At 33.6% G+C, this 13,751-nt stretch overlaps 1 protein-coding gene across 2 annotated transcripts in view; it reads left to right on the forward strand.

Annotated features, from left to right (window-relative positions):
* The window catches only part of LOC143073155 (Fanconi anemia group I protein-like), a 54,278-nt gene that overhangs the window by 34,196 nt on the left and 6,331 nt on the right, over positions 1-13,751 (forward strand). For both annotated transcript variants that reach the window (XM_076248486.1, XM_076248487.1), the window contains exons 23-29: positions 1,572-1,729; positions 2,818-2,879; positions 8,175-8,343; positions 9,678-9,805; positions 11,871-12,033; positions 12,310-12,497; positions 13,307-13,423. In XM_076248486.1, the coding sequence (XP_076104601.1) occupies positions 1,572-1,729; positions 2,818-2,879; positions 8,175-8,343; positions 9,678-9,805; positions 11,871-12,033; positions 12,310-12,497; positions 13,307-13,423 (985 nt within the window). The remainder of the gene's footprint in view (positions 1-1,571; positions 1,730-2,817; positions 2,880-8,174; positions 8,344-9,677; positions 9,806-11,870; positions 12,034-12,309; positions 12,498-13,306; positions 13,424-13,751) is intronic.

Consider the following 13,751-nt stretch of genomic DNA (forward strand, 5'->3'; position numbering starts at 1 on the left):
TAAAATGACTTTGTGGCAGAAATTTTGGACTGTGAATTATATCCAAAGAGAAAGAACTTGGAACACATTGGTACAAAAACATAACTGGATTAAAAAAATTGATACAAGCACGAACTTGTTAGATTTATGACAGTATAATGAGTTCAAAAAGTCGGCAAACATACACTTAGGTTTACCCATGGCTATTGTTTTTTTGTTGACAAACAGCAAACACATTCTGTCCCAGTATCCTCAATAGAGTCATTAAACAACTTCTTTTTTGTTAAGTTCGTGTTTTACATCTTAAACATATTTGCATCTACAAGAAGAATCTTAAAAACACCAACCCTATTATTTTCAAAACTGTTTGAGTTTTCATTTTATTCTGTCCTCATAATTCTTTTATTGCATACCAATGCATGTTTGTTTCATTTTATGGAGACAAAAAAAACATAGCTTAGAAAGACAAATAAATTTGGTGAAGGTAGTCGAACTGAAGAGAGCATTTCTCTATGTTTTTGCTGTCTACTAAAAATAGGTTTCTAAAGCAGCAATTGCATGTGGAACAGTGGTTGCCAATCAGAGGTATTTATTTACCTTTGAAAAATTATATACGATTCCTTATACATCTATATACATGATATATTAAAGCTTATTATTACACTTGCATATATGAAGAACTAGTCACAAGAGGGTTTCATAAGAAATAGAAATTAAAATATAAAATCCTCCCACCCGCCCCATTTTTTTCAAAAATTTGGATGAAAATCTACTAATTAATTTTAGTTGGCCTAAAAGAGTAAACTTATGAAATATGTGTGTCAGCTTGGCAGGTATAGTACATAAAAGAGTAAACTTATGAAATATGTGTGTCAGCTTGGCAGGTATAGTACATAAACGAGTAAACATATGAAATATGTGTGTCAGCTTGGCAGGTATAGTACATAAAAGAGTAAACTTATGAAATATGTGTGTCAGCTTGGCAGGTATAGTACATAAACGAGTAAACATATGAAATATGTGTGTCAGCTTGGCAGGTATAGTACATAAAAGAGTAAACTTATGAAATATGTGTATCATCTTGCATATACATTTACTCTACCAGTACCAGTCCTAACATTGTCCTATCCCTTTTATGACCCTTGTTATAAGGATGTCAAAAGAAACATTTAGTTTGATGTTTAAGGAGTTATGATGACTGACACTGACTATTAAATTTTATTTTCTACTTTGTTAAAAGTTAAATTTTAGTCAATTTTTTTCTACTTTGTTAAAACTTAAATTTTAGTAACAGTTATTTTTTACTATATAGAAGTAGTGAAATCTTTTAACAAAACCAAACACAATCAACATCCATGAACATTTTCAGGTATTTGCCAGATATCTTGATTTTGGCATTTTTGCCCTTATGTAGTATATTTAGAATGTAATACATTACAAACTAGGATTTTAGCATCTTAAATTTTCTCCCATGAATCAAAACTGTGAGAGAAAGTTTCAACATGTGCACTCTTGTTTAATATGTTAATAATAAAAAAAAAAATCGACTTCTATGTGCTTATGATAGAGAGATTATCCCTTTTTATTTGTAGATTATTTCTGAAATACTACACAGAGAATCAGAAGACAGGGGAGGAAGGAAGGAGAGGGAAAGTATTGACAGGATTATGTTTAGAGGGATTAACCAGTGTAATCACAATCATTTTACAACAGTTTTCTAACCAGTTGATGCAATGTCTCTGTGATATAGGTATACTGCTTGAATTTTATAGTTATTTATTTATCACAGTTTTATAAACAAGTTGACTTACCACAAACAGCAAAATTGTAGAAAATGCTACTGTTAACCAACTTATTTCACATAAGCACTAGAGAGCCATAGACAACTTTGGAGTTGGATGCATTTCCGTCAAAAACTCCAGTTTTAGTGAACGTCATTTTTGCATTTAGGGGCGTCGTCACTTCCATTTCAATGTTGAGCGAGTGGTTGGAAAACTATAATTCTATATTGTACGAATTATTCGGAAAATTGAATTCTCAAAATTGACAATCGGCACTGCTGTCATTAGGGAATTTTCATTAAGTACATACAGAACAAACATTATTTCTAGTTTATCCTGCACAATGACGATCACTGAGACGTTTGATTAACGTTAATAGTGCAGGGATACAGGCGATCCTCTCTATCTGGTAAATGATGTCATAAAGGCGTGTATAATAGAAGAGTTTCAGGTGACGGATGAACTCGAAAGTGGTCTATAGAGATTTGTTAACAGTATAAATGTATTCCAATTTCCATTAAGAAATATCTATGTTTGATACATTCTTGAGAATTTATATCTGCAAAAATAAGTTGGTTTCAGAATTTATTGATGCTGGTATTCAAACATACATCGAACAATATCTCACTGAAGTTTAAAATACATATGGCAACTGTGTGACTTTGTGGTAAAAAACTTTTTTTATCAGGGTTTTGTATTGTAGAAATGTTATGGAAACTGAAACTTATACACATCCTATTTATACAAGCTATTGGTACAACATATGCACTAGGTAATGCTTATCAAAATCTGCTGTACACCAATTGCAGAATCCATTGTATTTCAATGGCAATCTGAAAAACAGGCAAAAAATAGCTATTGGGAAAAACAGATGCTATTGCATCTGACACTTTGATAGATAGTTATAGGGTGTGCTGTAAATATTTGTATTGTTATGGAAATACTCTTTTGTTCAAAAATAGAAAACTGAACTTTAGAAATATTGAAAGTAGACATACACACTTCATGTATATAAGATATTAACATTAAATTTTTCTTTTATTTTAATTGCTCACAGCTGATACTGATAATCAAACAGATAAACAGGAAGTAATATACAGCATCGTAAAGAAATGTCAGGTTTGTAGCATATCCATATTAACATTTTTATTTTGCCTCACCTAAGATAACCTGGGGGGGCTTGAATTTTTGGAAGTCCTTGGTAGTTAACCAAAAAATGTGATCACGTCAACTTGAAACTTAGGGCACATGTTCATTATACTATTGATTTTTATACGACCGCAAAAAACCTTTTTGCGTCTTAAATTGGTATGACTTTGTCGTCTCCTGCACAATCCAAAGACACTTTGGTTTCCAGGCTCAATGAAATTTTACCAGAAGGTTCAATACCTCAAAGGGAAGGTTGGGCTTGATTTTGGGGGTTGTGGTACCAACAGTTTAGAAATTTCGGTGCCAAAAACAAGCAATTTTGTAGTATCCGGGCAATAACATGTCTGTTGGTGTTTTGATCTCTCTGAAATTGTACCACAACGTTCCATATCATAATGGGAAGACTAGGTATGAGTTTGGGGGTATTTGCCCAAATGTTCAGGAATAAGGGGCCAAAAACAAGCAATTTTGTAGTTTCAGGACCATAACTTCTTTGTAAGTGTATGGATCTCTCTGAAATTGTAACGCAAGGTTTCATATCTCAATGTAAAGACTGGGTATGAAGTTGGGGGTAATTGCCAAAAATGTTCAGGAATAAGGGGCCAAATACTAGCACTTTTCTAGTTTCTTGACAATAACTTGTATTTAAGAGTATGGATCTTTTTGAAATTGTACTGCAAGGTACCATACCTCTAAGCGAAGGCTGGGATTGAGTTGGAGGGTAATTACTTCACGGGGGTCAAAAAAAATTTGGGAGGGATTTTTTTCCTGAAAATTTTCCATTTTTCAATTAATTATAAAAGATATATATGAAAGCAAAAAATACTGATATGACAGGAGAAACACACCAAACAGGATGTTTAAAAGTTATCATATGAAGTATTGTGCAAAAGCACAGTATTGCACAATAGCAAGAAATAACAAATTGCAAATTATTGCGCAATAGCATGAAATAACCAATTGCAGAGTATTGTGCATTAGCAAGAAATCTTCAATTGCACAGTTTTGCATAATAGCAAGAAATATCTTATTGCACAGTATTATGCAATAGCAAGAAATCTTTTATTGCACAGTATTACCCTGTAGCAAGAAATCTTCTATTGCACAGTATTGCTCAATAGCAAAGTATTAGGGAGTAGCACTTTATTGCACAATATCACAGTATTGCCCAATAGCACAGTATTCTTCAATTGAAAATTAATAATTGTGCTATAGCACAGTATTACCCAATAGCAAGAAATAACCAATTGCAAAGTATTGTGCAATAGCAAGAAATCTTCAATTGCACAGTATTGCACAATAGCAAGAATTCTTCAATTGCACTGTTTGCACAATAGCAAGAAATATCTTATTGCACAGTATTACGCAATAGCAAGAAATCTTTTATTGCACAGTATTACCCTGTAACAAGAAATCTTAGTATTGCTCAATAGCACAGTATTGGGGAGAAGCACTTTGTTGCACAATAGCACAGTATTCTTTAATTGAAAATTAATACAAATATTTTAACCCATTTTGAATTTTTAAGATCTTTCACCACATTTATTTTGTCGACAATAAAGACAACAACACTCATGTTTTTACCACATAGTATCTGTTTATTGGGTCTACATGTTTCGCCTAGTAGACAGGCATCATCAGGACAATTATACAAAGAAATATGACAGTGAAGTATGAATTTTGCGGTTTAGCGGTTTAACCGGAAGTGTAAGTTACATAATAGTAGTTATGGTGACGTTATATAAATAGAAAGTGAAAGTGGAAGTAAATTAAAATAGAAAATATATAAATAGAAATGTAAGTGTTTTCTTGAATGGTAACAGCATCTCGTGTGGTTGACATCTATCCCGTTCTGTGTAGTTAATCTTATGGGAGGTCTTTGGTGGTCTAGCACGTTGTAGTTTTCTAAATAAATAATCATGTCAGTGAATATTCCAAATTGGACAACACCTCACTGTTCATTTCGTACAGTCAACTGGCTTCGCTCTGGGACCCTGGAGTTACTGCTTCCAATTGCGTCGGAAATGGTGTGAAGTGTATGATCGTCGCACATTTTGGAAATTAAAAAAAGTGGTAAATCCGTAAATATTTAATTATGAGTTGCATCCGCAAGAATCCACCTCGCCACACTTGCGTTGTACCTTACGACCAACAGCATGGATATACCACAGACCAATACCAAGATTCCCGATCTTTTCCTGAAAATGACCAAGATTCCACACTGTCCAAGAAGAGAAGGAGCAAGAGAAGAAGAAACCGCTACAACCACTGATTACACTAATAAGAATTCAAGACCACCTAGCTGTATTTATGACACTACGCAAAATTAACATATAGATTTAACAGAGTCTCAACCATTACAATACTTTACCTCCAGTTTAGAAAGAAGAAACCTGCTAGAAGCTCTTACAGATTCAACATCAAACCACATCAAAAGGTTTAATCATTAACACAACTCATAATTAAATATTTACGGATTTACCACTTTTTTAGCTCACCTGGCCCAAAGGGCCAAGTGAGCTTTTCCCATCACTTGGCGTCCGTCGTCCGTCGTCTGTCGTCCGTCGTCATCCTGCGTCCGTCGTCCGGCGTTAACTTTTACAAAAATCTTCTCCTCTGAAACTACTGGGCCAAATTAAACCAAACATGGCCACAATCATCATTGGGGTATCTAGTTTAAAAAATGTGTCCGGTGACCCGGCCAACTAACCAAGATGGCCGCCATGGCTAAAAATAGAACATAGGGGTAAAATGCAGTTTTTGGCTTATAACTCAAAAATCAAAGCATTTAAAGCAAATCTGACAAAGGGTAAAATTGTTTATCAGGTCAAGATCTATCTGTCCTGAAATTTTCAGATAAATCGAACAACCCGTTAATGGGTTGCTGCCCCTGAATTGGTAATTTTAAGAAAATTTTGCTGTTTTTGGTTATTATCTTGAATATTATTATAGATAGAGATAAACTGTAAACAGCAATAATGTTCAGCAAAGTAAGATTTACAAATAAGTCAACATGACCGAAATGGTCAGTTGACCCCTTTAGGAGTTATTGCCCTTTATAGTCAATTTTTAACCATTTTTCGTAAATCTTAGTTATCTTTTACAAAAATCTTCTCCTCTGAAACTACTGGGCCAAGTTCATTATAAATAGAGATAATTGTAAGCAGCAAGAATGTTCAGTAAAGTAAGATGTACAAACACATCACCATCACCAAAATACAATTTTGTCATGAATCCATCTGCGTCCTTTGTTTAATATTCACATAGACCAAGGTGAGCGACACAGGCTCTTTAGAGCCTCTAGTTTAATTTCCAAAATGTGCGACGATCATACACTTCACACCATTTCCGACGCAATTGGAAGCAGTAACTCGAGGGTCCCAGAGCGAAGCCAGTTGACTGTACGAAATGAACAGTGAGGTGTTGTCCAATTTGGAATATTCACTGACATGATTATTTATTTAGATAACTACAACGTGCTATACCACCAAAGACCTCCCATAAGATTAACTACACAGAACGGGATAGATGTCAACCACACGAGATGCTGTTACCATTCAAGAAAACACTAACATTTCTATTTATATATTTTCTATTTTAATTTACTTCCACTTTCACTTTCTATTTATATAACGTCACCATAACTACTATTATGTTATTTACACTTCCGGTTAAACCGCTAAACCGCAAAATTCATACTTCACTGTCATATTTCTTTGTATAATTGTCCTGATGATGCCTGTCTACTAGGCGAAACATGTAGACCCAATAAACAGATACTATGCGGTACAAACATGAGTGTTGTTGTCTTTATTGTCGACATATTCATTTTTTTCAAGATGACTGTGAATACCTAGCGGTATCCACTCGTTTTTACCCTACCGCACAATCGCCACACAAGGTGTTGGTTCACTTATATATTTTTACATTTATTTTGTGTCAGAAACCTATTTTATGTCAAAAATTTGAACACAGTCCAATTTCAGACAGTATTCAAGCTTGAATATTGTGTAACAAATTCCACCAACTGTTCAGGGTTTGACCTCTGCGGTTGTATCAGGCTGTGAAGCATTTTTTTGTTTGATAGATGCCAAAATAGCATTTTAATCCAGATTTCATGGTTCTTTTGAAAATTGAAATCGGATAGTGTCAAGTCTTAAGGACACATGTTGTTGTTTTTTGGCTAATCCCTGAAATCTGGTTGCACAAAGATAAATGAATTAACTACACAATTAATGTTATTAGGGTCCCGCCGAAGGCGGTCCCCTATAGTGATCAGTCTGTCCGTCCGTCTGTCCGTAACACTTTGTGTCCGCTCCATATCTAGAGACCATTATGATTTCATACTTTATACTTTACATGTTTATTAACCACCACCAGAGGGCGTGTCATGATGTATGTACAACTTCCTAGGTCAAAGGTCAAGGTCAAAAAACTTTGGTTTCAGTTGACAACCCTGTGTCCTGTGGTGAAGATCGTGTCCGCTCTATATCTTGAGAACCGTTATGATTTCAAAGTTTATACTTGACATGTATATGAACCAACACCAGAGGGTGTGTCATAATTTATGAACGACTGCCTAGGGCATAGTTCAAGGTCAAAAACTTTGGTTTCAGTTGACAACCCCATGTCCTATGGTAAAGATTGTGTCCGCTCTATATCTTGAGAACCGTTATCATTTCAAAGTTTATACTTGACATGTATATAAACCAACACCAAAGGGTGTGTCATAATTTATGTGCAACTTCCTAGGTCAAAGGTCAAGGTCAAAAACTTTGGTTTCTGTTGACAACCCCATGTCCTATGGTAAAGATCGTGTCCGCTCTATATCTTGAGAACCTTTATCATTTCAAAGTTTATACTTGACATGTTTATAAACCAACACCAAAGGGTGTGTCATAATTTATTTACAACTTCATAGGTCAAAGGTCAAGGTCAAAAACTTTGATTTCAGTTGACAAACCCATGTCCTATGGTAAAGATACAATTTTTTAATGCACATTATTCACAGCGGGGCCCACAGAGATGGCTCCCATCTCTATGATATCTAGTTTTATTTAATCATTATCTTCAGATTATCCTTGGTTTATGAAATAAAGTTCAGAATGCATGATTAGAGTGCAAAAAAAAAGTAATGTAGGTAATATTGATGTATTTTATTATGGCCTTGTCAAATTGAATGAGAGTAGAAAAGGGAGCTGGTATTTTTGAAGCTTGTAAACAGTGATTAGATGAATAATTAATTAAACTCAAATTACATTGTAGCGATTAACTATTAATATATTGTCATCTACTGAAGAAGGAAAACATTGGAAAGAAGTTGCCTCCCTTTTAAATATTATCCATCAGTTGTGTAAACAGATGACACACACGAGTGATCAGTATGACAAAGTAACCAGCTGGATCCTCAAGTTATGTCAAGAACAAGAAATAGGTTAGTTCTTATATATCCAGGTGTAATGATAAGTCGTTATCCTAAGGCTATTTTTTTCTTATTTTTTCTGTACACTTAGCTTTCATTTTTTATTACCATGCATTGTCAAGCTTGGTAACTCATAATTATTTGTCAGTAACTAAATGTACGATGCTGTCCCATACTGAACCTTCTGACCTTGTTTGTTTACATTTAAATTTCAATGGCGTCAAAATCACGTGATGTCAATTCGTTCTACCCAATCAAATTGCTCTACTGTCAATTAGGGGATTTTCCAGTCTACGGCAATTACGTTATTTCTTTGTGGGATATTGCTTCAAAATAGTTTGCAATAATTTTGGGTTTTATTCAACAGGAAAACTCTTTTTTTGCCATCCCTTTTGACATCAGTGGAATTCTGTATGAATATTTAACTACAGTCATGATGGTCAGAATATCGATCTTTTTATAATGAATAAAAAGAAAATTCTATGAAAAATAAATGTAAATTATTTTTCATTAACCTACTCTATATTCCTGTACAAAATTATGGCATGGGCATCGTTTTTTCAATCAGTTTTCCTTTCATTTTGGTTGGGATTTTTTCGCGGGAAAATCATGAAAGACGTAATGAGCATGTCATTTTAAAATTCCTAAAAATACGATTTGCTTGACCTGTATTGCCTGCCACAAGATTGATGACGCTGAATGGAATGTACACAAAGCAATGGAGGCCGGAAGTGGGATTTTGTGAAGTTCTAGAATGTTTTTAGACATTCGGAAGTCGGGATTGAAACGGGCATTAGAAATTTGGCATTTTTTAGCAATATTTGAGAACAACAATGAAAACTTACCTTCAGAAATGTTTTTTTATTCAAAAGTTTAGAAAAACGTATTCTACATTGTTTTTCTACGCCGGAAGTAGCGTAGTGACGTCAACGCGGAGTTTCCCCGTGTGTTAAGTTCAAACACAAATACCTAACGAACTGACAAGATGAACGATTTTAGACTACGGTAGGATACAGTTAAATAATTTGAAAAAAATCATTGAATTTGAATAGTTTGTAGGTTTTTTATATTTATTTTGACAGTTTAAACAATATTTTAATTTGAAACATGTAGTATTAAAATAAGTCTTCGATTTAAGGTTACCGTATTTTTATTGATGTAAATAACATTTTTAAAACTTCAAAAAAATTGTGCCATGAAATTACTTTTATTACCAGCAGATGGAGTATCTGCTTCTTGTTTTCTTAGGTTTGCCCAACTTTTGATTTGTTGAATCAGGATAAAAAATTATTGATTCAACATTGCTCAACATGAAGTAAATTAATGTGTGTTGTTTTTTATTTTAGACGATTTACCAACATGTAAATTAATGTTATCAACATTGATTGATATGACACAACAGATGAAGAGTTGTTCCCCTTTGTTGAGAGAACTTTCTCAAGATATTCACAGTCAACTTGGAGACATTGATCAGGTGAGAATGTAAAACCTAGCCATAGTTTCATTTTAAAAAGAGAGCAATTTTTTGATTTTTTCTATTTCATAAAATAGAGCTTCAGCACTTGTACCTCATTTATATTGATTGATTGATATATTGTTGGTGTTGAACACCACTATCAGCACACTTAGCTATATCACGACAGCCAGTGTTTTTAGCTCACCTGCCCCGAAGGGCCAAGTGAGCTTTTCTCATCACTTGGCGTCCGTCGTCCGTCGTCGTTAACTTTTACAAAAATCTTCTCCTCTGAAACTACTGGGCCAAATTAAACCAAACTTGGCCACAATCATCATTGGGGTATCTAGTTTAAAAAATGTGTGGCGTGACCAGGCCAACCAACCAAGATGGCCGCCATGGCTAAAAATAGAACATAGGGGTAAAATGCAGTTTTTGGCTTATAACTCAAAAACCAAAGCATTTAGAGCAAATCTGACATAGGTAAAATTGTTTATCAGGTCAAGATCTATCTGCCCTGCAATTTTCAGATGAATCGGACAACCCGTTGTTGGGTTACTGCCCCTGAATTGGTAATTTTAAGGAAATTTTGCTGTTTTTGGTTATTATCTTGAATATTATTATAGATAGAGATAAACTGTAAACAGCAATAATGTTCAGCAAAGTAAGATTTACAAATAAGTGAACATGACTGAAATGGTCAGTTGACCCCTTTAGGAGTTATTGCCCTTTATAGTCAATTTTTAACCATTTTTCGTAAATCTTAGTAATCTATTACAAAAATCTTCTCCTCTGAAACCACTGGGCCAAATTAAACCAAACTTGGCCACAATCATCATTGGGGTATCTAGTTTAAAAAATGTGTGGCGTGACCTGGCCAACCAACCAAGATGGCCGCCACAGCTAAAAATAGAACATAGGGGCAAAATTCAGTTTTTGGCTTATAACTCAAAAACCAAAGTATTTAGAGCAAATCTGACATGAAGTAAAATTGATTATCAGGTCAAGATCTAACTGCCCTGAAATTTTCAGATGAATCAGACAACCTGTTGTTGGGTTGCTGCCCCTGAATTGGTAATTTTAAGGAAATTTTGCTGTTTTTGGTTATTATCTTGAATGTTACTATAGATAGAGATAAACTGTAAACAGCAATAATGTTCAGCAAAGTAAGATTTACAAATAAGTCAACATGACTGAAATGGTCAGTTGACCCCTTTAGGAGTTATTGCCCTTTATAGTCAATTTTGAACCATTTTTCGTAAATCTTAGTTATCTTTTACAAAAATCTTCTCCTCTGAAACTACTGGGCCAAGTTCATTATAGATAGAGATAATTGTAAGCAGCAAGAATGTTCAGTAAAGTAAGATTTACAAACACATCACCATCACCAAAACACAATTTTGTCATGAATCCATCTACGTCCTTTGTTTAATATTCACATAGACCAAGGTGAGCGACACAGGCTCTTTAGAGCCTCTAGTTTTTTATTAATGGAGGGAACCAGAGTACCTTGAGGGGAGCTAAAACCTTTTGCAAGAGAACTGGCAATACTTGTCATTTAAGAATAGTGTTGGAAAGCAACGTTCTGAAAAAAAGGATTTGAAACTCACAACCTTACTGTAAACAGACAAGGGATCACTGTAGATGAATTTTTAGAACAAATGGCCACTGAGGCACCAATCTCATTTAGAGGTAAAAGAGGACTAAAGGACAACCATTGACATCTCTTAATCACATCCAGTTCTCTGATTTAATGTGTCATGAATAGACTATATCCAAGTGTTTTTGTTGTTATATCTAGATGAGTTGCCTGATAGCTTTAATCATTCTGCATAATCAGAAGATTTAATAAGGAGGTATATTCATGTACTTGAAGTACAAAAAATTATGGATTCTTTGAGTAAATGTTAACCACAATAAAATTAAAGTATTCATCAAAGTGAAAAAGTTCTGACTGTAAGCTTGGTAGTAAATAATGAAAAAAAATGTCCACATCTGCCTTTAACAGTTAAAAGTATGGTAATTAGTATCCTTAATCTTGCATTAATCTATTATGGTTTATTTTATGACTTTTATTTTGTCTTAGGAAGTTGAGGTTGAAGACAGAACCAATTTTGCCCTTTTAACGCCAAGGTCAGCAGCTCCCATGGTTGTTCTCCTAGTTCTGAATCACATGGATAGAGACTTAGATGATACAGAATGGGTGGTCAATAGATTAAAGGCTGATATCCTCGCAGAGAGTGCCCTTGGTGAGTTCCTAGTAACTGAAAAGGAGTTCAGTTTTTAAAGAAATTAAATCTTACAAAATTTGTTCACAATCATGGCCAATGAAGTTATACTGTTTTAATTTAAATCTAAGTTAAATTGCTTAGCGGTCAGGAAGGAAACACCAATGTTTTTAAAATTCATTGATTGAATGAATTATTTTGAGCTTTTTGTTCATTGCCAGAGAGTTCTAAAATTTGGCAAACAACCAATTATTTAATTTTAAACATTTCAAATATTCAAATCTGATGTATTTTCAGAGGATGATACTGGAGTTGATTTGACCCAGAGAGAAGGACGAGAAAAATCTGTTTGTACAAGACTTTGTGTAATAGTAACAGCCTTTCATGAACTGGTTCAACCTGCCATACCTGTTGGCTCCTGTGCTGAGGTTATGATTAAAGTGGTCACCAGATTATTCACAACTATTACACTACTTGTCAAGTTTGTAAGTCTTTAAAAGAAATTTATAGTTTAATTTATTGATTTCAATGTGGAATATAATGCTTAAGGATAAGCAGAAATTCTTTCATTTCAGACGAATAAGTTAGATACTGAATAATTATATTAGGCATGAAAGTCTAAAATATAAAACTATTTTTAAGCATAGCAATTTCCAAAAAATCATACAAATTGTGAAATTGCAATAGATATTTTTCTGTTACTCTCACACATGATGGTGTATGTTTTTTAGTAATGACTGTTTCAGAAGTAAACACAGGGACATGGGAGACTTTTTTATATAATAGAAAATTTGCATTTAACTTATAATTCTTAGAAAATTTTAAGGAAAATGCAACTACCAACAATTGATTAATATGAGTGCCTATCATCCCCCTTCATGATCAATTTTGGAACTGTCCTAAACTAATTCACATTTCTATTCATTATAAAATGCAGGTTATAATGAATAGAAATATGAATTAGTTTAACCATTTTTGGTTGAGGTAGTTTTTAATGAAGTTGAAGTCCAATCAACCTGAAACTTAGTATATATGTTCCTTATGATATGATCTTTCTAATTTTTATGTCAAATTAGAGTTCTGACCGCAATTTCACGGTCCACTGAACATAGAAAATGATAGTGCCAGTGGGGCATCCATGTACTGGTGACACATTCTTGTTCTTTATGTAACCTAAAAACAAATATATTAACAAAATATGATTTATGTTTTCATTTCAGTTCTTGTGTTAATGTAAATTCATGCAGAGCTTAAATAAACCAAAAAAAGTAAACATAAAATCTTTTATTTTTAGTATTTAAGCCTGTACAGTAGCAAAGCAGGACACCTTTCAGGAAGGTTTGAAAAGTTGATTAAACTTATTGGTACACAACTTACACCTTATGTGTATTCCATGATTACATATATCCAAGTAAGTCAAATAATTATTAGGAAGTTTTTATACATATACAACATGCAATAAGATTTTTAAAAATGGTTACTTTGGAGTTCATTAGCATATACATTTTAATTCTGTCAGATATGGAAATTTGGAGCTGAGTTTAACTCTAAAATGTTCTTCATCAAAGGTCATAACTATATCCCTTGTAAAGAAGTTGATGTGTGGAAGTATTCATACAAATTTGAAAAGGATCTGATTAAAAAATTTAGGCACTTTCACTTTGACAACAAGATTTACATCCAAATTTTAAATTACTAGCTTAACTTAGTAATATTCCTCTTATAAACTCTTCCTTTGT

This window comes from Mytilus galloprovincialis, chromosome 4 (genome assembly GCF_965363235.1).
Source record: "Mytilus galloprovincialis chromosome 4, xbMytGall1.hap1.1, whole genome shotgun sequence".
NCBI lineage: Eukaryota > Metazoa > Mollusca > Bivalvia > Mytilida > Mytilidae > Mytilus > Mytilus galloprovincialis.